This window comes from Toxorhynchites rutilus, chromosome 2 (genome assembly GCF_029784135.1).
Source record: "Toxorhynchites rutilus septentrionalis strain SRP chromosome 2, ASM2978413v1, whole genome shotgun sequence".
NCBI lineage: Eukaryota > Metazoa > Arthropoda > Insecta > Diptera > Culicidae > Toxorhynchites > Toxorhynchites rutilus.
The window spans coordinates 143,445,155-143,473,024 of NC_073745.1; the positions used below are offsets into that span (position 1 = coordinate 143,445,155).

Sequence of the window (27,870 nt, forward strand, 5' to 3'; positions counted from 1 at the left end):
AGACAACCAGTGAATATGAGCAAATGAACTTTTGTTCATCAATAAGTTTTGAAGTTTATTTTTCCACCCAGTGCCATGTTCATCTTGATTATTCAAGATGCCAGAATTGAATATCATTTTAGCCAAATGAATATCAGCTGTTGTTTACTTTTAACCTGATGCAGCTGTGTGCGGTTGGTTTTTATTTATGCCGTTATTACCGTCTCGCCAAACAAAATCCTGCGCGATTTCTTGCAAAGTTCGTTTCATTGAACTCTGGCGTTTTTGTTCTCTAAATGGTCCAGCCTGACTAATTTTTTTTATTTTTTATTTTGACTCAAAATCAATGCCAGAACGAATATTATTTCGAATGTGATGAATATCAATTTGTTGCTTTTAATATTCAAAGTATAAAGAACAGCGAAGTTATGAACCCCACTCAATGCCGCATTCATTCATTATAGCAAATTTGTTCATGCATCAGCGATATGAACAAAATGAACTCGTTTGTTATTGTCATCAATATAATGAGGGCAGTGTGTTTCAAGCTGAAAAAAAGTCATTTACACTGAAATAAAATCATATTAGTTACTCGTGAATATTTGTTGATATTCTAAGACACTGAATAAAACAAGTGATAGTTTGCCGTGTTTTCCAAAACCATCCGACTCGCCCAAAACTCCAGCCAACATTCTTATCGCATTGGAATGGTCGAATTTCGATTTTGATTTTGTTATTAATAACATGGAAAGCCACCGATAGAATATCATGACCCACAATTGGAAGTACCTACCAGTGTCACAAATCATAAAAATTTATTCACGAATGAATGAATTAGCTTTTTCTCAGTGTCGGATGAATTCTCTTCTGTTGACACTCAACACCATATCTGTTTTAATGAGTATAGCACAAGAGTCGAGACGCGTGAACTTTGTCTGGTATGATGAACGAAAACAGTATGAGGAAATTTCGCAAAGCCTGCATTCAGGCACTTTTATTACTGTCAATAATTTCAGGTGATTATCACGAACGTTATGTTGATCTTCATCACTTGCAGTGAATTTTTATTGAAATCGTATTTTATGTTTATTCAAAAAAAAAGAAAGAACCAGGAATCCGGAAAAGGCAACATTAGTTTTCGTTGAGCGTTGACCGTTGTGCGGCTGAGTGAGGTTTAGCGTTGAACGGCGTTGAGCGTTCCGTTCAGTTTTTATACTGTATTGTAGTGACTTTCAACACTTTACTTTCATTTTTGGAAGAATATCGAGGGTGAGAATTGATCTCGTTACCTTTAGCATGAGAGGGACGGTCCGTTTCTGTTTCCGCTCTCTATTAACTACTACCATTTCGCTCAATGTTTCCAATGAACCGGAAGCCATCATCTTCTTTTCTAAAATGACATCGGAATACGATATTCGACTTCGGCTGTTGAAGCCCTTTTATCCAATACCCATACCGTAGGGGTTTTGTATCATTGCTGGTCATTTAGAGCCAGTATCATCAAACCGGAAATCAAAACAAGATTATGTTCGTTTTCCGCTCGTCTATTATTGTCACCCATTGCCCATCTAATTGGCGGTGTATGACATTTTCGGCCAATCGGGAGTAGATTAATAAAACATAGCAAGAGTTATACTATACATTCCATTGCCGAAGTCGCCAAAAACAAGACTTTTGTGTTATCGATTTTACTCTCAATTGGTTGACGTTGAATTTCATGCTTTGATTTTCACTAATACGCAATGATCTTCAATTTTGACGAATATCATGACCAAAATGAAGATGCAAATGAAAAATGAACTTCATGGCGAGCTGATGTTTGCTGTTCATTCCACTGGTGTTCATTGATATTGTTGTTCCACATTTATCGACTCTCGCTTGAGCAGTAGGTTATCAATACAAGGCAAACTGAAATTCGCCGTATTTGAATGTCGTGAAGGTGAATACCGTCTGAAGCTATTTCTGCTGAACGATACCGACTGCAATTAATACGTTCGTGCGGAACTCTCAAAGTAAAGCTAAACGAGAATAGACACGTCAAAATAAATTCACAGCATTACAACGCTAGATCACATGTTCGTGGATCTGTCAATAATTGGGCCTGATCACGAACGTCACTTCACGGTGAAAACGAAATGAATTGTATGCAATTTGTATGCATTTTATTCCGTTTTCACCGTGAAGTGACGTTCGTAATAAGGCCCATTATCTAGAGTTCCAGATGTGAACTGGGAGGTTGTACCCTAACTTGCTATATTCTCCAGACATTGCGATCTGATTACTATTTGTTCTGGTCCATGGCGTCAGCCCTTTCTAAAGAGCGGCTCCAATCTCTTAGAGGAATTAAAAATTGATTCGAGAACTGAATCGCATCAAAACAACTTGATTTCTACCAGCGTGAAATTCGTGTATTGCTCGAAATGTCGGCCAAGGTTGTGGTGTTAGATTGAGCATACTTTGAATAAAGTAGCGGTAAGTTAAAACAGTAGTAATCTTTTGTTAAAACACTGACTGTAGGATTATAAGAGTCCTATATAACAAATGACACATATCTGGCATTTGTTCGATATTCTGTATGCGGATATAGGGTTGATTCAGGACTATTTCTTAGACACAATGAAATCAGCATCCAAACTGCAAAAAATGCCGAACGAAGTCTTGTAGTTTGTATAAAAATAATAAAGTTTTTGAGTGTAACTTTTTAGTGAACCACCATTCCGAACTTTAAGAACTGCCCACAAGCACTGTATTTATCTTCTCGCTGGTTTTAAAATAATTTAGGCGTGATATTTTATATATTTCTACTTTAATTAACAGTGGACGACAGACAGCGGAAGAGGACCTGGGATAGTAGGAGGAAAGAGGGGAATTTGGACCACCTAAGCAAATCGCCTAACATTTCCAAACCAATACGGTCTAAATAAAAAATGTCACATTGTATACTGAGCTTCAATCAAAAATGTTTAATCATTATATCAAGCTTCAAATTACCAAATATATCATAAAATAAAAGACATGATTTTTGGACATTAAAATTTGATGCGGGGTGATTTGGTCCATTGTATGTTTCATCGAAAAAAAACATACTTATGTTTATGTAAAGTATTTTGGGATAATGTTACAATCAGTAACAGTGTTCTGGGATCGATACCAGGTGTCTTGGCCAGATTCCAGACCAGAAAAATTGGATGGAGACCATCTCGAATTCTGCATGGATCTTTTCACTGTTTTTCGAGCATTTTCAAACTTTTTCGATGCTCGGTCAAAGAAAATCCGTTCTTGATGGCCTGCGTTGCTCTTTGAAGCTCTCGCTTCTTCCAACGTTGTCTGCCCATCCTTTTTTTTTGTAAATCAGCGGCATCTGGAATCAATTAGACCAAAGAAAAGCCTCAAATCTGTAGGACCAATTCACCCCACAGAAACGTGTCCATGTCACCCCACACAACACGCAAAAATTAAAATGCAATTAATTCCATTTATTGTTATCAAACTGACAGTTTTGCTGCATCAAATTGTTCCTCTTCTGTAGACGAACAGAATTTTACTGCAGAATACACGAAAAATTTGTTTAATCAGCGGGAAAAACCTTAATACCACGATCGGAAAACTAACATTGACAATCAAAGTGCTTGTTGTGTTCATGCTACCGTTTCCTTCCACCTGTCAAATTTTACCAAAGTTTTTTTTACGTTAGGTACATACGGTTCAACAATAGATGGAGATGACATTATAAAAAACCCAAGTTGAGCAGTACTTTTTGAGATGAAGGGGTGGTCCAAATCACCCCGTATGTCCAACTCACCCCGTGTTACCCTATTCTGTAAGCGACGTTGAGGATCGTGAAAGCTTAGGCAGTTCTCACAATCTTAAATGTCCTCATCATTATGGATGGAACAGATCACCCATCTGTAATCCTTTGGTGACTGCTATGGCGCAATATCTGCCTATCAGCCGTGTGTGATGACTGGATGTGAGATTCTATGTGTTTACGGAACCCGCTTCCAGGATCATCATTGCTACACTGTGAGTTTTGAGCTGGTTTATGATGGCTTCCTGAACTTCACATCATTAAGGGGGAAACATCGTAGTTGCTCATTGTACCGGTTAACCAATTTGGTCTTCGGTTTTCATTATCGAATGAATGGTAAAATATACATATTTGTTGTTTTAGATTAACTTTGATTCTCAATATGAAATTGTTGCATGATTGTTAATATTGTAATTCAACTGTGGTCAGAAGCTGATTTTCATCAAATTTCCGCTCGTATTTCTCCGTATGTATATGTTTTTGTCAAGCAAAAATAAACATTTTGGTAGGTACATCTTCGAACACAAGACGAGATTATCGTGTGTTAAACAGCAAAACGTTTTCATTATATTTATCCCATTTACCTACTTTTCGCTTCATCAGCTGACGCATTCGGAAAAGTATTTATTTTTAGTTTATTTTCCTTACTTTTTTCTTTTTTTCCGGCGAATGATTTTGACAACTGATGGAAACGATTATCGAGTCTGTGATTTACTGCGTGGATGTAAGTGTAAGTGCTCGAAAAATCTCGGACAATTGTATACTCTTCTTAAATGATGAACTCGACAAAAAATCGGGCACGGATGTCTTGTTACAGTTAAGCTTTGAGTTCTATTTCCTTATTTTTTGAGGTATTGGGCATAATACATAATTAATATTTATGTAGCAAAGCTCATATCCAAGACTTTTCCTCGACTATGGTCCAGCATATTTGAAACAGCTATTTTTACCATTTTTTCGGCAGCCAGCTTCCATTTTTGTTTGAACTCGTCATTCGCGAACAACAACTTGCTCGTCATTGGTAGTTTCACCCTTCTTTTTCAGTTTTCCCTTCACAGTCGACTAGTATTTCTCAATCGGTCTTGCAGTGATGGGCACCAAAAAATCCATCCACATTTGAAATCGAAATGTTTCAATATTAAAAGTTTTTTCAACTTTTTCGGTATTCCAGTCAATACCACGTAAAAGTAGGTAATTAGTAGACCATTTTGTCATTTCACTATCGTTGATTTAGTTTTTAGCAAAACAAAAAATGACTTTTGTTCCTAAATGGGTATTTTTAGGGTATGACGTAAATAATGTTTTTAGGGTATGGCGTAAAGTTGTTTCACCGTATTTTGTTCATTGATGCATCCCTCGGTTTTGACAGTTGGTTGCTTACATCTGATACACTGCGTTTCACAACTATAGAAACTCTCATTTTTTCTGAGTTTCCAGAGATATGTAAGAAGTCGATTCAATTGAAATATATAGCGTAGGATATAATGACTATCTTCATCTAAAAGACTGGCCATTTGAACTGTATTGCTGTAACAATAAAAAAACTCAAATTCCAGTGTTACATAACTATAGAACCAGATGGAAAAACTCTCACTCCTTTACAAAATCAACGTCAATTTCACATGAATTATAATAGGTTTCTAATTCGTAGGTCATCTTCTGTTCTCAATCAGATCAAATAACCCATTCGGAGTGGTTTTGACCAAGTTGCGCCATGTTGTAGTGTGTATCTTTAAGCTCTATGTAGTATGAGTGACTTATCATACTACCTGTAAGCTATATCTGCTATTCGTAGGATCACTCCTTATAAGTTCTTGATAGTGTTTTGATCTGGTAAACAAGCTGATCAGTCCAGAATCTGAAGCCCTTGTTCATCAAACCATGCCTTGGCTTTCCGTATGTTATGAATTGATGCAAAATTACCCAATTATCACGGTGTTTTTGATGCAAAAACAGCAATAAATGATTTTGAAGTACTTCTTTGTACAGGGTTTTCCAACTTAAAATTCCGAAAGTAAATTGAAATAAAACACGCTTAGAATTCGAATTTCGATGAAACTTTTATTTCAAATTAAAGTTTGGTTTATGCCATTATGTGTGAAATACAACATCATTCAAATGTCCGCCTAGGGCTACCTCGCACACCTTGATCCGGAACAGGTAATTTTCGATGACTTTTCGGCACATATGGGGCGGTATCTCGGTCATAACTTCACGAATGTTGTCTTTCAAATTTTCAAGAGTTTGCGGAGAGTTGGCATAGACACGGTCTTCCGCATAACCCCACAATAAAAAATCTAGCGGGTTCAAATCATATGATCTGGACGGCCAATTGGCATCACCAAAACGCGAAATTATCCGTCCCTCAAATTTCGTTCGCAATATGGCCATGTTCGGTCGTGTTGTGTGGCACGTGGCTCCGTCCTGCTGAAACCACATGTCATCCGTATCCATATCTTCAATTTGTGGCAAAAAAATCGGTTAACATGCGGCCATAGAGCTCACCATTCACAGTTACCGTCTCGCCGTCCTCATTTTCAAAGAAATACGGCCCGATGACTCCACCAGACCCTAATACGCACCAAACAGTGACTTTTGGCGGATGCAATGACCTCTCAACAATCACGTGTGGATTTTCTGAGCCCCATATACGGAAATTTTGGGTGTTCACATAGCCACCGAGCTCGAAATGTGCCTCATCACTGAAGAAAATTTGATGCGAAAATTCAGCATTTTGCTGCTGTTGTTCGTTCACCCAATCGACGTATGCCCGACGCATTCCATGGTCACCACGCTCTAATTTTTGTACCAGTTGGACTTTATATGGATGTAGGTGCAAGTCCAAATGCAAAATTCGCCACAATTATGTATTTGACAAGCCCAATTGCTGAGCACGCCGTGGAATCGAAACATTCGGGTCATCCTCCACACTGACAGCAACAGCAGCAATATTTTCGGCCGAACGCACATTACGATGATGCACTGGTTTCACAATATCCGCTATGGATTCAGTTTGTTGGAATTTACGCACTACATTAGCGATTGTGTGCTCTGTAGGCCGTCCATGACGACCAAAATCCGTCCGTAATGCTCGAAAAACATTTTAAAAAACAAAATTAACACGTTGTGCGATGCTAAAACGATCCATATTGTAAAATGGCAGACATTCAACTAACGATATGACGCTTTGGCTGACAGCTATGTCAAACGGTTGTCAGCGCAGGGCTGTATACTTCCGGAAGCCCGAAATGGAAAACCCTGTACTACTGACTGGGCATTCGTGTTGATGAACAGCTATCTGAACCAGGACTTCTTGAAAATATTTTCCTCAAACCATCGAACTGCCGCCTGCAAAGTTACGAGTTGAAAAATTACATTACACGTTCCGTAAGTCCTTCCAGTATGAAGAAATTCTATTCAAGTTAAATTTCTTTTTATCAGAAAAGTTCTCCTGAAATAGTGATACCCTAATGCCACATTAGTTTTTGGACTCGCAGTTTTTGAGATGAGATTTTTATGGCTTGGGGAGAATGTTCTCAATGTAGCTTACCATCAATAAGAATGCACATTCTGAAGTGCAACGAAGTACTTAAGAATGATTTACTTTGTTTTTGCATAAAAAACACCGTGATAATTGGGTAATTTGGCATCAGCTCATAACATCCGGAAAGCCAAGGCATGGTTTGATGAATAAGGGCTCCAGATTCTGGATTGATCAGCTTGTTTACCAGATCAATACCGTATCAAGAACTTATGAGGAGTGATCGTACGAATAGTAGATGTAGCTTACAAGCAGTATGAGTGATTTAAAGAGCTTAAATGAGCAGTAACCTCTGCGTAGAGCGAGATACACACTACAACATGGCGCAACTTGGTCAAAACCACTCCGAATGGGTTATTTGATCTGATTGAGAACAAAAGATGACCTACGAATTAGAAACCTATTGTGATTCATGTGAAATTGACGTTGATTTTGTAAAGGAGTGAGAGTTTTTCCATCTGGTTCTATAGTTATGAAACACTGGAATTACAGTTTTTTGAATGTTTCGCGTCTGAACACAACAATACAGTACAAATGGTTTGTCTTTCAAATGAAGATAATTATTATATCCTACATTATATACTTCAGTTTAATCGAATTCTTACATATCTCTGGAAACTCAGAAAAAATGAGTGGTTCTATAGTTGTGAAACGCAGAGTACAAACATAATTTTCGTAGCTGTTCAGTTCACTTTTCGTGCGTAATGACGTGTTTTAGACACTGAGTAAGCTTCCGGAAAATGGGTGGATAGCAAATCTCAACATAGGTCCGAAATTTGATTGTGCGTGACTTCCAGCGTCTCAACGAAACATTGCTGGAAAGTATGAGGTAAGTCATGGTGCGACCCAACTGGTCATTCGGAAGTATCGGATGTTCGGCAGCGTGGCCGATCGACCGGGAAGCGGACCGAAACGTAAGACTGATGTAAGAACGGATACGCTAATCATCCGGCATGTAAAGAAAACCCCACGAACGACCGTTCGAGCGATTGAAGAAAGATTAGATCACACCATTCAACGACGCTAGGTGGAACGATACCTAAATAGCTACTTCGTCAAAAAACGACTAATGATCAGCAGCACCAATAAAAAAAACGACCTCAGTTTGCGAGGGCCCATGTCAACAAGCCGCTAGAGTTCTGGAAGCGCGTTATTTTGTTGGACGAATCCAAGTTAGAGCTGTTTAACAAGTAAAGGCGACTCCGAGCGTGGCGGAAGAGCGACGCTTCCAGGGCTTCCAGGATCGGCATCTACAACCGACCATGAAGCACGGTGGGGGAAACTTCATGGTATGAGCTGTTCCTCGTTTGCTGGGGTGGGAAACTTAGCGCTGGTGAACGGTATTATGACGGTTGTGTCCCATTCACCCGAAACACGTTTACCCGAAGCACATTTACCCGAATGTAACGCATACCCGAATGAAGAAGGAAAAAATTCCGACAAATCAGTTTATGAGTTTTGTCGAATCTGCTGTTAGGAAGTTATGAAGTAAACTGAGAAATTGTAATGAGGTAATTCGAAAAAGATGTTGAAGTCTTCTTTCCTTTCCTATTGCTCTTTAGGACCAAGAGATCATTCAGAAATGAGCATGGGTTATGAAATATTCCGAAAATTAAACAGGTAACTTTAACATAAATTTTTTTTAATGAAAATGTGAAAAGAATAGATACGAAAAAATGGTATTTACGTATTTGCCGCCGCAGCGCAATTTTTATCATGAGTTCATTATTTCGTGATGAAATTTATTTTGAGATCAATGTAACGGGGGCGAAGTCCCCATTGAACGAGGATAAGGAATCGAGGCGGCACCAAGCCGCCGAGGTGACGCAATCCGAGTAGGCCGCCGACCCGCCGTCGGAAGCGGCGGCCTCTCGCAAGCAAACCTGTGTTCCACCGATTGCCCGGTTTGTTTGAAACATAGGAGACGATTCTTTAGTCCATTTTCGTTACCTCCATATCCATTTTAAAATATCGATTGTGAACTTATTCTCGAGTATTTCTATTAAAGCAGGCTGGCTGTTTGAGTTTTCAAAAAATCAGACAATGAAATCAAGCACTTTGTATAAAAACAGAATTTTCTCGCCTGAACATCAATGTCTTTCGCTTTTACAGGTTCGGTAGTGCCTGATGGCTATAATGAACCTAGTAAAAACAAAACATCTGCAGTATCATAGTGATCGATGATTCCGTTGACCTACAACCCTTAATTGTTAAATCATGTTAAATATTGTCCTGGAAAATTCGTGCCGATTCTAAGGAAAAAACCAAAAGCATATTTTTGTAGACATACATCTTTTCAATCATAGATGCACCGTTTTTTCCTGAATATTTCAGCATCCTACATGCAACTTGAGAATTCCATACTCTCAGAACTTACTATACTATACAGTAAGTTGAAGTTCTTACAATAATCTTAACAGTTAATAATCTGAAGATGCAATATCTGGTGAGTAAGGCGGGTGGAATTTTAGAAGTGCCCTAGAAGCGTTCTGGATCGTTGATTTTAATACGTTCAGCTGCTAGCAGTACTTGTTGGAATATATCGAAACTAGTTGCTTGGTAGAAGCTCATGATGCAGATTATCTCCCAGTCCTACCCGACTCAGCCATAACTTTCTTCAAGCGAGAACGTGCTTCGGAGTTCTTACTAAGATTTTTTTAATTCAACATTCTTGTGAATGATTTGCCCTTTACAATACGCTACAAATATGTATTTTCGTCGCGTTTATAAAACGAATCGCAGATCGAGATAAGCCCCTTCAAGTGTTTTTCGGTAAAATAAACCCTTATTCCGGAATCCGGTCGGATTTGGAATTAGCACAATATGCGATCTTTAAGAGACATTTAAAAATATACCATAGATGAGACTTTTCGAAAATCTCATTATTTACCAAGTTATAGCCGTTTTAGTGATGCGATATCTTGACTAGAACGGCCATAATAAAGGGTATGTCACATCAAATTGCATCACGGAAAAAACGCTGTAGAAATTCGCCCAGTAGACCGATCCTTTTGAAAATTTTAGACAGTAAAATAAAAACTATTAAACAACTTTTGGCATTTTCTTTTTATTCATACTTCGAGCCCAAGCCCGTATGCTCGCACCTTCCTCTTTACCCCGTCCATAAGGTTCTGTACAACGTCAGGTTGTAGTTTTGTTTTAACAGAAATCCATTTTCTCTTGAAGTCCGCCTCCGATTTGACAACTTTTGGGTTCTTCCGGAGGGCCTGCTTCATAATCGCCCAATATTTCTCTATTGGGCGAAGCTCCGGCGCGTTGGGTGAGTTCATTTCTATTGGCACGAAGGTGACCCCGTTGGCTTCGTACCACTCCAACACGTCCTTTGAATAGTGGCACGAAGCGAGATCCGGCCAGAAGATGGTCGGGCCCTCGTGCTGCTTCAATAGTGGTAGTAAGCGCTTCTGTAGGGACTCCTTAAGGTAAACCTGCCCGTTTACCGTGCCGGTCATCACGAAGAGGGCGCTCCGCTTTCCGCAAGAGCAGATCGCTTGCCACACCATGTGCTTTTTGGCAAACTTGGATAGTTTCTGCTTGCGAATCTCCTCCGGAACGCTGAATTTGTCCTCTGCGGAGAAGAACAACAGGCCCGGCAGCTGACGAAAGTCCGCTTTGACGTAGGTTTCGTCGTCCATTACCAGGCAATGCGGCTTCGTCAGCATTTCGGTGTACAGCTTCCGGGCTCGCGTCTTTCCCACCATGTTTTGCCTTTCGTCGCGGTTAGGAGCCTTCTGAACCTTGTATGTACGCAGACCCTCCCGCTGCTTGGTCCGCTGGACGAATGAACTTGACAAATTCAGCTTATTGGCGACATCCCGGACCGAACTTCTCGGATCACGTCTAAACTGCTTAACTACGCGCTTGTGATCTTTTTCACTGACGGAGCATCCATTTTTGCCGTTCTTCACCTTCCGGTCGATGGTTAGGTTCTCGAAGTATCGTTTTAGTACTCTGCTGACCGTGGATTGGACGATTCCCAGCATCTTACCGATGTCCCGATGTGACAACTCCGGATTCTCGAAATGAGTGCACAGGATTAATTCACGACGCTCTTTTTCGTTCGACGACATTTTTCCAAATTTACGAAAAATTGACAGTGAAGCATGGCCAACGTGATCTATACACTCTTATCTGATTATAAGCGAAAGCTGAAGATATAATTCCTAAAAATTAAATTTCTACAGCGTTTTTTCCGTGATGCAATTTGATGTGACACACCCTTTAATTAACTTCAAACGCGTTTTTCTCGAAACATGTTTTTTTAAATTGGCTTACACGATATCTCAAGTTCTACTTATCCGATCTATATTTATATGAATACAATCTGTATGCAGATCTCTATCGCATGAACCTATAAAAATCATAATTTCGTAACTATACTATTTTTAAAAAATCAAGAAACATGAAAAAAATGTTTTAAACTGCATTTTTTTTCTTTCAAATTTCCGCCATTTTGTCAAAATACACGTTTTTGACTTTCCCGAGGTTCATGCGATAGTGGCATCTTTACTGATTCAGAATCTGTTCGATTTGTTAGTTTCAGATAACCAGAAGGGCTGGAATCGTGTACGCCATGGCACAACTTTTCTTTGAACCCCCTCACTTCATCAGCTTCTAATTATGGATATATTTTTTCGTTCAATTTTAGTTTTATTCTTAAAAAGATAGATAAACAAATAGTGATATAATGGATGGTAAAAATATTCTTTGTTTTACTTTTTCGGAGCTCGAAGAAACGTCCGAAATTCGTGTCTTTATCCCCTTTAATCTGATCGAGTCAAATCCTATCGGATTGTGCAAATGTTGCAACCTTGAAATGCAGAATGCAAAAGTTTATTGCGATATGTCAAATCCGATCGGGTTCCGTAATGTGGGTTAATATGTAGTCCATGCATTGTAGCGTTTTTCGTGATGTTTCGTCTCTCTTGAACGGTGATTTTCGACATCTGTAGCGAATCTACTAATTCATGTGCATCAAGGATTAATCTTTTCTTTTAATTAATCAGCAGTAGCAGCATGAACTTTCCAGACAACTCAAAAGAAGCGTATTATAAAAATTACAGGACATCAATGAAGAACAATATCATTGCAAGAAATTATATCTTCAGAGACACGGCCCGTATACTCATGGAAGAATTTGTTGTTCGTTTCAATGTTCAGAAATCCTTGAGAGTTCTCGAAAAAAAAAACAGTTTTGTCATCAAGAGCAAAAGCTGAATTCAACCCGCACTTAAGTCGTGATTTTTAATACTATAAAAAATCCAACATTCTTTGTGTTATTGGGTGTCTTTAACCTGACGGATTAAAAATGTCTCTTAAATGTCTCTCTATTACCGATTGGAATAAATTGATGGGTCCTACTTCATGTGCGTTACCTTCAGAATATAGGTTCAGTCATATGAAAAAATATGGATGTTTGACCGAGCAACACTCTTGTGCGAACTGGCCATTTATCTGGAGTCACCCAATGCGCGACAACTGCCGCCACAACTTACCTCAAGAACGCTGTCTTCGCAAATGATGACTTCATTCGGTTATTGTCACCCACCACACGAACGATGTGTAGCAACGAAGTGGACTGGTTGGGAACCGAACGGAAAACCGACGGTTGAGGGGTGAGTGGATGGTGTGTCGTTACTCTCACATCATTATGATGCATGTTGAGTAATTATATGATTGGCAGTTTAATGCCACACAACTCTCAGGCAGTTCAGTCTTTTTATTGATGAGTACTTTGTACTCAGGGTGGGCGTGAAGTTCAAAAAATCATGTAAATATAAAACAGATTTCATTCAATTTTGCCTATTAACTTGAATGTTTTACTTGACAAAATTACTTAACATATCCACGTGGACAATAACAAAACCCCCATCCCCCCTCACCGTGAACAAGCGTGGACATTTTCGTAACCCCTACCCCCCCTAAAGTTGTCCACGTGGTATCTGGACAGCCCCTTAGCTTCATGTTCCTTTGGTTTGAAGCGAAGATGGCAATTGAGAAACTGTTCATTCACTCTCTATATATACTTTTCATTACTTCATCCACATAGAACGCAGCAACCATCTCGTCCAGAGTCACATTAGGGAATTTTTCGAAATATTTCATTCCACTTCGGCATATTTTATTGGGGTACGCGCCATCCAACGATTAGTCACAATCAGTGTTGTCACATGTACATATTTATCTGGAAAAGTACAGATTTCGTTATTTTTGGTACAGATTCTGTACGGTACAGGGTACAGATTTTTCGTCAAAAAGATTGATGCAGATTTTTTCCGCGTGTCAAATTTCTTACATTTGAACAAAACAACATTAAGATACATGACGGCTTTAACGCCACAGTATCGCTTGGTGCTGCTGATCATAAAAACATTTACAATGCAATAATTGATCAGTTTTATAAAGACGAAATTCGTTGTGTTAGAAGCGTTTCCAGGGTTCTATGATGGGAATATACAAGATCTGGAGAATGAACCCTACCCTAAAATTACTCCGTAAGGAAATCACAGTTTCAAAAAACGAGCATGTGCCGGATTAGTGGACAAAAATTTGATGTCTAAAAAGAATTGATGGTTCGCTTGCATTTATTTTCGGCGCTTCGATGCCTTGTTTGTAATATTCTCACTACGCCTCACTCCATGAATATGATCAGAAAAAAATATAAGCTTCGAAATCGGGTCAATGATACGATGAACGCTAATTTGCGATCGAAAGATTTGATTAAACTTAGTGGCTATGTATCATGAAACACACACGAATGAATTTTTTGGAAGAAAAAGTACAGATGAGAAAGATTTTTAACCCCTCTGGTACAAAGGAAAATGTGGCAACACTGGTCACAGTCCTTCTGCTATCATCGCTCAATTGAATCACTGAAGGTGTGAACAAACAGTAGACGACAATCAAACTAAACTTTCCATTTGAGGGGCCCCTAATTGTTATCAATGCGTTTAGTAATGAAATTTTTCAAACCTATCCAAAACCGATGTGCATCAAATAGCATAACGATACCCTACGTCAACTATGTGGTCGTGTCTTTGATACAACCCTTCTGTAATTTTTTTTTGAAAATCTAAGAAAAAGCCATTATGTTTTGCCCACAAAATTTCAATTCAATGAGAGCTATCTCGAAATAACACTGATTTCTTGAGTCCCAATTATTACTGTGAAAGTTTCACATCGACAAGGGCGTCAATGTGGCACCCAAGGAATGGAATCCGGCCATTACTGTGGAACTAAGGTCGATTGAGGAATACTGGTCGATTGTGAAGGGCAACTGATGAAGAAGGGTGGAACTACATGCGACGAGAAGTTCAAGCAAAAATAGATAAACCCAGGTTTTTTTACGCGGTTTTTTTACGTGGTTTTTTTTACCAATTAATTTCCAATTTTACGCGGATTTTCCAATTAACGCGGTTTTTTTTACGAGGTACGTATCCCCCGCGTAAGAAAAACCTGGGTGTAGTTGCCAAACAAGGGGGGAAACAACTTGAGTAAAAATAAGGGACCGTTTTCGTGGAAAATTTTAAGTAATGAACTATGGTAAGAAACAAGATCTAAACAATGTCCCTTCAATAAGCAATAATTGCATTTATGTAAACCCCCCCTCCCACGCACAATTTTGCACTAACATTTTTTGTGCCTGTTTTTTCCGTGTTCAATCCTCAATTCGATAAATCTTCGTTGATGTCGCTTCAATAACGTTACATTCCGTATCATTTCGTTACATGGTTGATGTGGATGCCCTCTTATAATCTATTTTCAGGGGAAAGCTCTGTTTTATGAAAATCTTTCTCAGATTGTATGCCAAATTAACGTTCATTCGAACACCGATTGCGAGCAGGTGTAAATGTACTGATTTGCCGCTAATCAATTTATCACGAGTTACTGCGAGGAAAAATGTGACAATCTTCACTTGAAAAGGATGAATCATTATCAATCCGAACAATATCCATTTATAAAAATTGCTAATTAATAGTATAATCATTCGAGAATAGACGTTTTGTTTATGTTAGCACGAAATGTGTTAACGAAATGCTAATTGATGTAGCAAATTTACCTTGTTCATTAGGAATAAAATAATGAAAAACGTATAGACGCAAAATTCGCACACGTTGAATATCGTGTTCTGTGAATCAATTTTTAATTTGACTAGCAAAATTGTTTCTTTCACCCAACTCCTGTAGTTTGCGAATGTAAGATTAGGAGACTAATATTAATAATCACAGTAAACATCAAACAATAATTTCAAAGACAAATAAATACAATTTATTTCGAACGCTATACAATATCACTTTCATTTTTAAGATAACCTAATCTTTTTTAAACCTTATTTACTAAGTTTGAACTTAAAAGAGAATTTACGGCACATATTCACGATTCGGTTGGTAAAATAAACTTAGAACCTATGTTGTTCGAAAAGATCAGTCTTGACATGTTCTTGTGCGGTAACAATCTTAATTGGTTGCTCCTCTTCGTGAAGCTCCCTTCGGAAGCCGTATTTGTAGATAAGTGGCATGACAATTCCAGCCAATGGTGGCGCCAAGAAGTATATCTGAAAGAATAACATATCTCATGCTCAATTCAATTGAGAAAGATTGAGCGCTCAATTTCCAACTCACCCACACCTGGAAGAAGCTTCCGTTCCAAATCGCTGGCGCCAGCGTTCTCGCCGGGTTCATACTTGCCCCGGTGTACGGTCCAGCGGCGATGGAAATTCCACCCACGATCAATGCGAACTTGATTGGATTGGAGTCCAGGTTTTTGCCATTTCTTGGATCCCAGATACCGCAGCATGTCCAGATCAGTATACCTGTTACCAAAAACTCCACCGCGAATGCCTCCAGCGTCGAAAGGTCGCCGTGGGGCGCTGTGACGCACGATCCGTGCCCACTGTACAAGGCATCGGAGAAAATCTTCGCTGGAGTGATACCCATTAGCAGTCCGTAGCCGCAGATGGCGCCCAGAAACTGGGCGATCAGATATAGAATGAGCATCTGTATTCAAGAGGAAAAACACTATAAATTAAGATGAATGGTTCCAAAATTGACATTTTTCTACCGGGAAATTTATTAAGTTATAAATGAAAGCTGCAATCGACACACTCGGATTGATGTGTGCTCCAGAAACGCAGCCAAACGTTATAATCACCATCATGACTGTGAAACCAAAGCCCAACCCAGAGGACACGTTGGATGGTTCGTTGCCAAAACCGGTCACGCAACACATGCAGCCCAGGAACAGCAACATTGCGGTGCCAAAGAACTCTGCCATGAAAATGGACGCAAGGTCCCTTGGATTGTGGCCCGTTCCTGTGGGAAGAAAGTTGATAATTTGTACGATTAGTAAATTAAAATTTTATTTTACCTCCCAAATAATCGAGAACATCATTTATATCCATTTAATAGAATATTAAACAGTTGAATTATCTCTATTGTCACTGCGTGTTAAGAATGTTTCAGCCAGCATGGAATGCCGGCTGCGAGTGTCACAACATTGCACATTTATAAATTCTTTTTACGCGTGAAGAGTGGATTTTTGCGTTTGCGTACATATGCGCATATAATGTTACATTTGAACATTGCTGTACACGGTTGAGGTGCAGATGGCGCCAGACAACATTCTGTAGTTCCCGTTCTCGACCGGAAGGGAACGCATCATCGTTGTACTCTTTTCGATGAGCGGCGATTTTCAAAATTTTCATTCTGTATGGAACAAAGTCCACTGAAAGACTATGTTTGTTGCTTCGCGATATTAACAATAATAGTTCTGATCATTTCTTTTTTAGTTTTCAAACCGATTTAATGCTTCGATAGATAAACGACATGAGCTAAAACTGCTCTATTCAAATCTGTACACATAAAGTTCATTCTGTAACGCAGGTTGTATCCGATGATATATAAATTAGAAGTGCGTTTAGTGCGTGCATTTTCAAAGATTCCTACGCAAAAACATAAATGTATGGTTTGAAAAAATCGCCTTTCTTGTAAAGTTTTGTTTTGTTTTTTTTTCCAAATTTGGTTGCTTTATTCATAAGAATCATTTACTGCTGTATTTGCATCAAAAACAATGTGATATTTGACGAATTTCGTGCCAACTCGTCTTAGGAGTCGAGTGAAACTTTGTGGATGTAAAGCATGGGTCATTAAAGCAACTTTGCATACTTGAAAAAAAAAAATACAAAAAATACAAAAAAAAATATTTTAAAGTTGTTGTTCGATTTTCCCTCTAAAAGTGCCCATCTTCCAATGTATGGACGACTTGTTGGAAATTGTAGGGGCTATTTATATATATATTTTTGGGAACTTTAAAAAAATACGTTTTTGAAAAAAATGAATTTTAATTTTCAAAATAACTTTTTAGTCAGCGAAATTTTTTCCAAAAAGTTTTTGATATTTTTTTGTAAAATTAAAATAATTTCCTACATTTCATCCTTTGACTTGAATTTTATAGGTATCATAGTTTTTATAGGTATCATTTAAGCAACTTTGCAAAAAGTTGACTAATTATTTTTCGAATATTTCAAGTATGCAAAGTTGCTTAAATGACCCATGTCTTTACACCCACAACGTTTCACTCCTATCTGAGATGTTGCTGCCAACGGCCAGTAGAGTTGGCATGAAATTCGTCAATTGGGTAATTTTGCATCATTTCATAAAATCTGGAAGGTCATGGCATGGTTTAATGAATAGGGCTTCAGATTCTGGACTGGTCAGCTTGTTTCAAACCCCTCTAAAGAACTTATGAGGAGTGATCGGACGAACAGTAGATGTAGCTTACAAGTAGTATGAGTCATTTGAAGAGCTTAAACGAGCAGTATCCAAATTGGCCTTGAGAAATACCGTTTGGAAAGACTTGCCTCCGTTCGGTCGTTAGCAGGATGACTAATAATGATATAATTTTGATTTTTTTCAGTCGTTCATTCAATTTTTGAGATTTCGGTTATTGTTTCCGGATTAGAAGTAAGGTATTTTTCAGCGTTAAGAGTTGTGTTCTTCGATGGAAAACTGAAGATGAAAATGTATTTCGATGCTATTGTTTTCGCCTCCCCCGCTACCACACAGTAGTTTCGGTTGGGATTTTCTGTTGCCGTTTTGCGTTCTCTGAGATGTTTCGTTCTGCTTTGGGGTATAATTTTGCTAAGAGATATTGAAATAATACTTAGATATTTACCCTTTCACTACAGCAGCGTGCTCCGTCGGAGTGCTACCGCAGAACGGAACACTGCGCCGAAAAGTATGCATATCGGGCTAATGTGATCGATGTGCAGTATTACTCTAATGTCGTCTGTAGACGACGTTCGTAACGAAAGGGTTAAAAAAGATCAGTATTTCAGTTTCACTGCAACGAGCAATGAACAATTAATGTTAATGTTTAGAATTAATTGGACAATGACAATGACAAATTGCTTCGCGAAGCGTTCGCGCTCCTCACTCAGTGAAAGCATTCATTTATGGGCCCTTGTAATTACTATCAAATATTTATATCAAAGAGTTTTATTATTAAATTTCTTTGATGTTCGTTGGCGTCGGCAATAATTTCGTGGCTCTATGTTAACAATGCGGTTGTGTCTTGGCCATCACCCTTCTTTTTTTTTTTTTTCGGCCCCCGACATCATGCCTTACATGTGTTGATGGCTCCTTTCAAAAAAAAGGTTGAGTGCAGCTGGCCTAGAATATGAACATGAGATAATTGAGCTTGATGTTGTTTTTTGAAAAGCTGGGAACAAACAATAAGTTTTTTTGTGGTGTTCTGGAAGATTATCCATAAAAACACCGTTCTGTGAACAAAAGTGAAAATTGTCAAAAAGTAACATAGAACAACTATGCGTGTAACGGCAAATAGGTGTTAGCGAAAAGAAATTGAATGGGATTTTTTGAAAATTCAAAAAAAAAATATCAAACTGGCGGTCATTTTTGTTTAAAAAATGTTTAATTTTTCATGAAAAATCGCTGCTTAGAAGCTCATAAAAATAGAAAAAATGAGATATCAAAAAACGGCTATGTAACGCTTCTCATTATTCAATTTTTACATGCAGATGAAAAAAATCAGCCTAATTGGACTAGTATATTTCGGACGCTTAAGGTATATGATGCATAAAACAGATCTAAACTTTATGCACAGGTATTATTTGGTTGATATTTTTAATAAATTAATTCAATATGCTATTAAGCTTTCTACTTTGGTACCTATTTGATTGATAACATAAAGAAATCATCGAATAAAATGCTTTTCAAATGAAGCGAATAAAATCAAACTTCGGACACTAAATCAATCTTCGGACAAATTGAATTCAAATTAAGTGTCCGAAATTTGTAATTTTTTGGACGAAAATTACATTACACTTGATTATATTTTATAGTCAACTGCGAAACACTTACCAAGCAATCACAGTAAACTGTTAACGATGATGAGAACTGATGAAACACGGGATAAATTTAAATATTTATGAACGGGTAAATTCTACGTGCTCGCGCTAAGGAAACGTCACACACAAACGATAATGAGTAGTGTTGTGAGATTTCTGCCGATTATGTTATAATTCAAATGCAGTTCTCGTGTGAAATGATGGTGAAACCAAGGGATTACTCCAAAGAAGCAATTGTGGTATTAATTGATTAGTTATATCATCAGTGCATTAAGCATTTTAAGATGTTAGAACAAAATGTCCGAAATATGATTCTGAACGGTATATCCCTAGAGGTGACCTCATACTTTGAGCTGTAACTTTCCAACAAAATAAAACATCGAAAAATGCTTTTAGGACAACATTTCGCTTCCCAAAAATACAAAAAAAAAAATAGATATTTTCGACCATCCAGACCGAGGTCCCCCTTTAACACATTTGTGATTTTTTGGTGTCACATTTCTATGGTGTGTGAAATTGTCTAAGTTGACTCGTTAAATTGCGGAAAGTGTTAAACCTTCTTCGATTCCGAGAAAATGGCGGTCGAGGAACGGAATCGTAGCTCGTGTAGTCGCACACGTTGTCACAAGCCGTGTGCGTCTTTTAAAAATTGCTATTCTGTAATTTTAAGGTTTTATTGTTATTAAGAAAAAAATAAAATAAAAAAATAAAATGAGAAAGCACAAAAAATATTTTTTCTTAAACTTCATTCAGTTTCGATTCGTCAAAAAGTTTAGAATCAGTAGTTTAAAGGTTCCACCAGTTAAGGTACCAGACGGTGTCGAGTTTTGTACAACATGGAAACCAACGTTTTGTATCATTTCATCGAGTTCAACTTTGGATTTGAAGTTGCAAACAAAATTGCCCCGAGATTTCACATCACAACATACTATTGACCCTCCGCAGTTATGTCGACCGCTCGTTGGCAAGAGTATGCAAAAGTTACAATCGGATGGAGTTTACATTGTAATATTGTCTCTCTCTCTCTCTCTCGCTCTCTCTTTCTCTCATTCTCTCTCTCTCTCTCTCTCCACAATGTCTGCTACATGTGGCAGTGTTTGTTTGTTTTATTCGACGAAGATGAAGACACTGAAGGTTAGAAGATGTGTACCTCTTGATTTGATAAACAGACAACAAGAAATCCAGAAAGACATTTGAGAAATTTTTACTGGCGAGTTACAAATAATACAATTACTGAGAGAGGATACATCACATCGAGCGTAAGGCTAGATCACTTCGGAAAGAAGATAATGTGGTATGTCTTCTGGGTTCAGTGAGATATAATCTGGCATTTTTTAAATCGATGAAACTGTTAATAGTAAAGACTATTGGAAACAATTGATCGAATTAAACCGTTCTCTGCTCCAAAAACGACCGAACACCTGAAAAGACGTTCCGCTTGAAGAATACGATCTCCCTTACTCTGCACCTCGAGTGACAAGGGATAGCAAAGTGCACTTTAATCTGAAAGTCGCCTTATGTTTTAGCAAATTGCAATTCTCTTCTAATGAAAAATTGTGGTCGCACCATTTGCTTCCGGGAATCCGGTAGCTCGAGCCATCTCACGGAACAAGGGGAAATACTTTTATCGTTTACGTATGCTATACGGCTAGCCTATTGATAGCATGGATGAAAATCAATCATCATAAATCTATTGTATAATGACATGGTACGAAACAAATCGTGATAATTATAGAAAGTGATTTCCAAATAAAAGCGTCATCTATCGTTAATCATCTTATATCATGACACCGCCTTAAGCACAGGGTTAATGCGATAAATTGTTGGTAATGCCACTAAGGAGAGTTAAGCGCGAATTCTGTTTATCTCACTAGTTTATGTCATTAGAACGCCGTATCATTTCTGGACCCGGACTTTCAAAACATCGTTTTGCGCGATAAATCTCAGCGAGTATATTTACGAAACAGCAATCCAATTTGCTCGTCGTTGATAAACACTTGTCTCTGTTATCGCAAAATTTACTACTGTTACTCTTAACGGCCGGCAAACTGTGGGTGTTTTTACACAAACGTCATTGAGAGATAAATCGCACGAACTTGAAATAACACATACAACGGCTCACCTGAAGTGGCTCTCAGTTTCGAGGAGTCGGAATCACTTGAACTGCATTTCGGCGCATTTTCTTTCCCCATATCTATCACTTGGTTTTGGAGTGCACCGACATTACGTGTCATTTCCATTTTGGAGATTTTCTATGCAACTAATTAAAAACGATGTAGAATAATTCGGTTAAAGATTCCCCTGCACTCACGACTGCTCCCAACCAGGCTCAAAGTCTGATGTGCAATGAGGATGACTGGTTATCGTTCGTGTTTGCGAGCCATAAGTGACTTCTGAACGCGCTACTTAACCAATTCCCCGCTCGTAGCGCCACCATCGCGTTTCGTATGTGAACTGATAGTGACTTCTCGATAAGCGGACGGACGTTCCGATAAGCGGTAAATCTGTTCCCAAGATTATCGCTGAGTGGGGCATTCCAAAGTGGGCACGGTTTCACAATTTCGTTTTGTTTGCTATGCGATCAGATCAGCGCACCAGTTATGCAGCTGTGATTCCACTCACGATAGAGTATAGACTGGGATCGGATTGGATCCTGCCTTGCATTGAGAGTTAGATTAGATTACATGTTTTTTAATTTTTATGCGATTCAGTCATTTATTCCTAAATAACTCATCATTCTGCTTGTCTTGCTGATTTGCTTTCAACCAATTGATCGTCGCTTTCTTTGTACATATACAAATAATGATTTCATAAAAAATCACAACTAATTTATTAATATTCAATTTATTCCTTGAGATATTCGAATACGTCGAATGTACATGTACAGACACTCGTTCACCTTTCAAAGCCGCCGCTCAATGAGAATGGATTCAAGTTTCATTATGCAAATGATTTTGATAATTCAGTAATAATTTCATTTGGAGTGTCAGTCGATTAACGGATAATGGTTTCGGAGTAGCCGTTTGTTCCACACAAGGGAGCTGTTGAGCAACTTTTCGTCGAGAGTGAATCTTTCTTCTGACGCTTATATATATATATATATATATATATATATATATATATATATATATATATATATATATATTTATATTTATATATATATATAAATTTATATATATATATAAATAGATTTATGTCTGTCTGTCTGTCTGTCTGATTCTTATGGACTCGGAAACTACTGAACCGATCAACATGAAAATTGGTATATAGGGGTTTTTGGGGCCGGGGAAGGTTTTCGTGATAGTTCGAGACCCCTCCCTCCTGTCTAATGGGGGTGTCTCTGCCCAGAGAGGTTTCTGAGCAGAGTTCTAGTAGTAGAGATGAGAGTAGAGAATCCTGTCCTCAGCGCCAATAATGTCTCCGCTAAGAGAGGTATCTGAGCAGAGTTCCAGAGTAGTAGATGAGTAAACTGGCTACCCGATGTGGCGAAATGAAGCAATGATCGAAAAATAGACAAGACGCTTGATCTATATTGATCGACGGATTTATTAGGACTGACCATGTACTTAACATTTCGTGCCCTATTTATGCGATTGGCCCACAGTCATTTGAATAGCGTTTGTTTGGATTGCGTTTGGAATATTCGCTATAACACAATTGCGCGTTGTATAGCGGGTTCTTTTCCATCCGTTCCTGATCGTTTGACAATTCGATTGTTAAGCGGACCTTACACGGTCAACTTTATTGACAATATGATGACATTTGAGAGCATAATGACAGCTGAACATGGCCGACAACTCAGAAATCCTGATTTTTTTTTTCTGATTTTCGGGCATCAATATCGTGACATTTCATATGGATGCATGATGTTGACGTTTTACGCCACGGACTCCCAGACTGAGTTGCCAGATTTGCAAGCGGACATTTAATTTTTGTTAGTCTTTTTGCGATTGCAATTAAAATTTATAAACTTCTAAAATTGTAGGAATCATAAATGAAAGCTTTTGGTTTGGAAAACTGATACAGTAATTTACATTTAATGCATGCCGAGGAACCACTCAGTGTCGCATTGGAGGCGAATTTGATCTGTAATTGGACATTAACGATGAGAGTGGTACAGATTCGACGTCTGGTGGCGAATTGCAATGTGGGGGCATAATTTAGGCCCCGAACTCGATGTTTACAAAAATGTCCAATTAGAGGTAAACATGTCCAATTAAACGTGTCGCATTACAGGTCTGTCCAACTAGAAAAATGTCGCATTAAATGTAAATTACTGTACTTTAAATAGCAAAATACGGTACTTTTCACGAAACAAATCAAACCTTAAAGTAAACTGACAATGGAATGGTGAGAAAGTGAATGAAAATTTACAACGTCTTAGGAATTTTTTAACGTTGAATTCGGTCATTCTTTGCGCTAGCGAGCGGGGCAGCCACTTTAGTCTAAGTTGTGTGTTTCTTCACACTCCGTTATAAAATTTGGAGAGTGAGAAGATCACAGCTGAAAAAACATCACGTGTTAATTCAAGTTACAGCAGAATCCCGATTATCCGCAGAATAGTCGAGTAAACTCATCGCGAATAACGAAAATCGCGGATGACCCATTAAAGGACCAAAAAAGAAATGCAAACATGAAAAAAAATGTTTCAACATAAAAAAAACTACAACATAAACAACATAACAACAACATAAAACTATGTTTTATCAATACAGAAATCATTAAACTATCCATTTATAAGGTCGTGTATACCAGTGGCTAAATAATGTAAAAGCCATGACCACAACAAACGATCATGAACCTACCACTCATCAACAAATTCCGGAAAGGCCTATTGATTTACTATGTAACTCGCAGTCGCGAATAATCCGCACGGCGGATCACCCGCTCGCGGATAATCGGGGTTCTACTGTCATAGTCTTATTTACGGAATAAAAACATTTGCCTGCAGATAATATAACTTGCATATATTTTCGCAAACTAAAATAATCTGGCATCTCTGAAACTGAAAGGAACAGTCTGTATTTGTGAAGTGAGTATTATGATGTGTTATTGAGAAGGAAAAACGAGTTTTAAAGTGTAAATTGTGAATGAAAATTAACTTTTCCGAATCAAATTAGTATTCTATGTGAATGCGAATCACTTTTTTTCTGCAAGTGGTGAGAAAATCCCATGCAAAAATTGTGTCTGAAATTGACGTTATATTATAATAATAAATTTTAGTAGGAATATCTGAAAATTCAGAGGAAAGAGGTTAAGTTAGGGTTAGGACTACGCGCTTCAACTAATAAAATAATACCAAGTAGATATTTTCATTCAAATTTTACCAATTGAAAATTGCCTTTCAGCCTTCTAATCTGATGGAGAATAGTTTGGATCCCAAACTCGAATGTCGCCACTAGCCATCGCGGATACTTTCGTTGTCTCGGGTTGAGGGCGATATTGACCGTGTAAGGTGGCAAAATATTGATTGAGCTGCCTTACAAATGATACACAAATTTCTACATTACTCGAGAATTAATCAAGCAAATGAAACCATATTTGGCATGTGGAGGTTTTAGGGTCCAATAAATGTTTTTACGGTGGTTAGATACTCCTCCCTCCTCTCTTAGGAGGGGTGGGGCATACAAATGAAACACAAATTTCTGCATTACACGAGAATTGATCAAACAAATGAAATCAGATTAGGCATATGGAGGTTTTAGTGTGCAATAAATGTTTCTATGATGGTTAGACTCTCCATCCCCCTCTCTATGGGGGGGCTGCCATACAAATGAAACACAAATTTCTGCATTACACGAGAACTAATCAAGCAAATGGGAACAAATTTAGACATATGGAGGTTTTAGGATACAATAAATGTTTCTATGGTGGTTGAACACTCCACCCTCCTCTCCAAGGGAGGCTGCCATACAAATGAAACACAAATTACAGGGACACACAAACACAAACTTGTGCATAACTCGAGAACTAATCAAGCACAATTTGGGATGTGAGGGTTTTTGGGTATGAGAAATGTTTCTATGATGGTGAGACACCCCTTCCTCCTCTGGAATGGAGAGGAGGTCCCATTCAAATATTACACATATTTCAACCAAAAATATTCCAACCAAACATGACAATTGAACATTTTAAGGAAAACTCTGAAGGAAAAAGGTGCTGTTAGTCCATTTGATGTTTGCGGTAGCGAAATTGATCTTTGTTCGAAGCTGGAAATGGATTTTAATGTGATGAAACGCAAACCTATATCTTCTTCTATCGCTGAATGTGTTGATAAGAGCAGAACTCGGAGAAGAAATTGTCCGATTTAGGGTAAATACAGCCCTATCATATTTTCTGTAAAAACATTTATTCCATGTAACGCAGATACATGTTATATGCAAGTGGTTGAAAAATCTTGAACGAGAATTGTGTCTGAAAATAATCTGATATTATAATGATAAATTTTGTTAGAAATACTAGGAATTTTATAGTAAAAGGTAAATTCAACCGGGTCGATTAGAAGATCAATCAATGAACAGTTCTGCGATTGGACCCATGAACATGCTCATAGTAAGAAAACGTGAATGTTTGAAGGTATTGATAACAAAAAACAAATGTTGGGCGGGACGAAGTTTGCCGGGTCAGCTAGTGGTATAATGAAAAATAGAAGAACAGAGCGCGAAGTCAAAATTTTTAGGTGATTTTTGAAATGCAGTAGCTTTGTGAAAAATCAACGCATAAAGATGAGATGTTAATCATCTCAAATATCCTCTAAAGTATTCTATCATTCTAATTTTGATGAAGACAAACTCAGCGATGTATAGACCTGAGTATAGACCTGAGAGAGAGGAGCCAGCTGAATGACAGATAGTTTGTTTTCTTCTCATCGAGAAAATTTGTTTGTTCGCATTCTCATCAAGAAAATTCCAATGTGACAATTTCAATCAAGCAAGTTGTTGTCATTCATCTATGAGAAAAGTGTTCAAACCTGACGTGAACCTTTGTTTGTGAGTACATTTGTGCGTTTTTACCACCGATTTGATTTTTCACGTAGGGCTGTGTCTAACAGGAATGTATGGGGGGTAAAAAATTTGAACACTGATCATGTAGGAAATAATAATAGAACGTTATTATTTTGAAGTTTTTTTTTACTTTTGATAATTTCGTCCTAAATAATTGTTTCGATGATTTCTAAAACAATCAGCCCTATTCTGTATTCCGACGGATTTCCATTTCGTTCGAATCCGTTATTTTGTTCGAGTTATAATTTCGTATTCCCTATTTCGAACGTTTTACCCATTCAATGTGCAAAGAGAAACAGATCGAACAAAATTTAAAAACGACTCGAACGGAATACAGAATGGAATTTTATCAAGTCGTTCGAAATATTTCGAATCGATCGAAATACAGAATAGGGGTGAATATCCGAAATAAGAAGCAAACTGATTTTTATGATTTGTTTGTCGGTGGAGATCTTGTGTGAATTTATGGGTGTTTGGGTTCATTTGTGACTTTTTCCAATCGTTCATTCAGTTTTCGTGAATTCTTTCATTCTTTCATTCATTCTTGCACTGGTTCCAGGTTGATCTATTGCTGCAAGCTCAGTGAATCGATTTTTGCAATGTGGGCGATGACTGTATATTCTCCGATGCAATTTGAATATGCAGCGTGTGTGGAATATATAAAATAAGTGCTAATCTTCCAATGAAAAGAGTTAACATTGATTTCTCTCATGTACATTTTGAGGGAAATATGTTTGAGTCCGATGGAAATAATAATAGGTTGACTAAAAATGAGGCTGTGTCTGCATTTTTAACAGGCAGTGATCACGATTCGGAAGAAGATGAGAATTATCCTACCAGTCTCTCGTCATCTTTGCTATGATATTCCTGCCCATCACTGATGCAAATTTTAATATCAATATGCAAATTTTAAATTTGACATGCAGGTCGCTAATCAAGGCAATAGTATCACTGAAGATCCAATCGAATTGACCGATAGTGAAGGTGAACCAATTAGTCTTGTCCACAAAACGGAAAGGGTCAAGATTCTTTCTCCCATTTATGTGTGATGCAAATGCATGGTATGCAAATTATATACCATTTCCAATATATCTGTCGCTTCCAATCAGTCTACATAAATGTTGCGCTCAATCTGCCCTCCCTCACAACACCC

General features: G+C 38.0%; 1 protein-coding gene across 1 annotated transcript in view; it reads right to left on the bottom strand.

Moving 5' to 3' along the window:
* Positions 1–27,870, bottom strand: part of LOC129766195 (uncharacterized) — a 69,664-nt gene that overhangs the window by 32,732 nt on the left and 9,062 nt on the right. The window contains exons 2-4 of the mRNA XM_055766704.1: positions 16,407–16,657; positions 15,968–16,342; positions 15,752–15,900 (exon numbers count right to left, since the gene is read on the bottom strand). Of these exons, the coding sequence (XP_055622679.1) occupies positions 15,752–15,900; positions 15,968–16,342; positions 16,407–16,657 (775 nt within the window). The remainder of the gene's footprint in view (positions 1–15,751; positions 15,901–15,967; positions 16,343–16,406; positions 16,658–27,870) is intronic.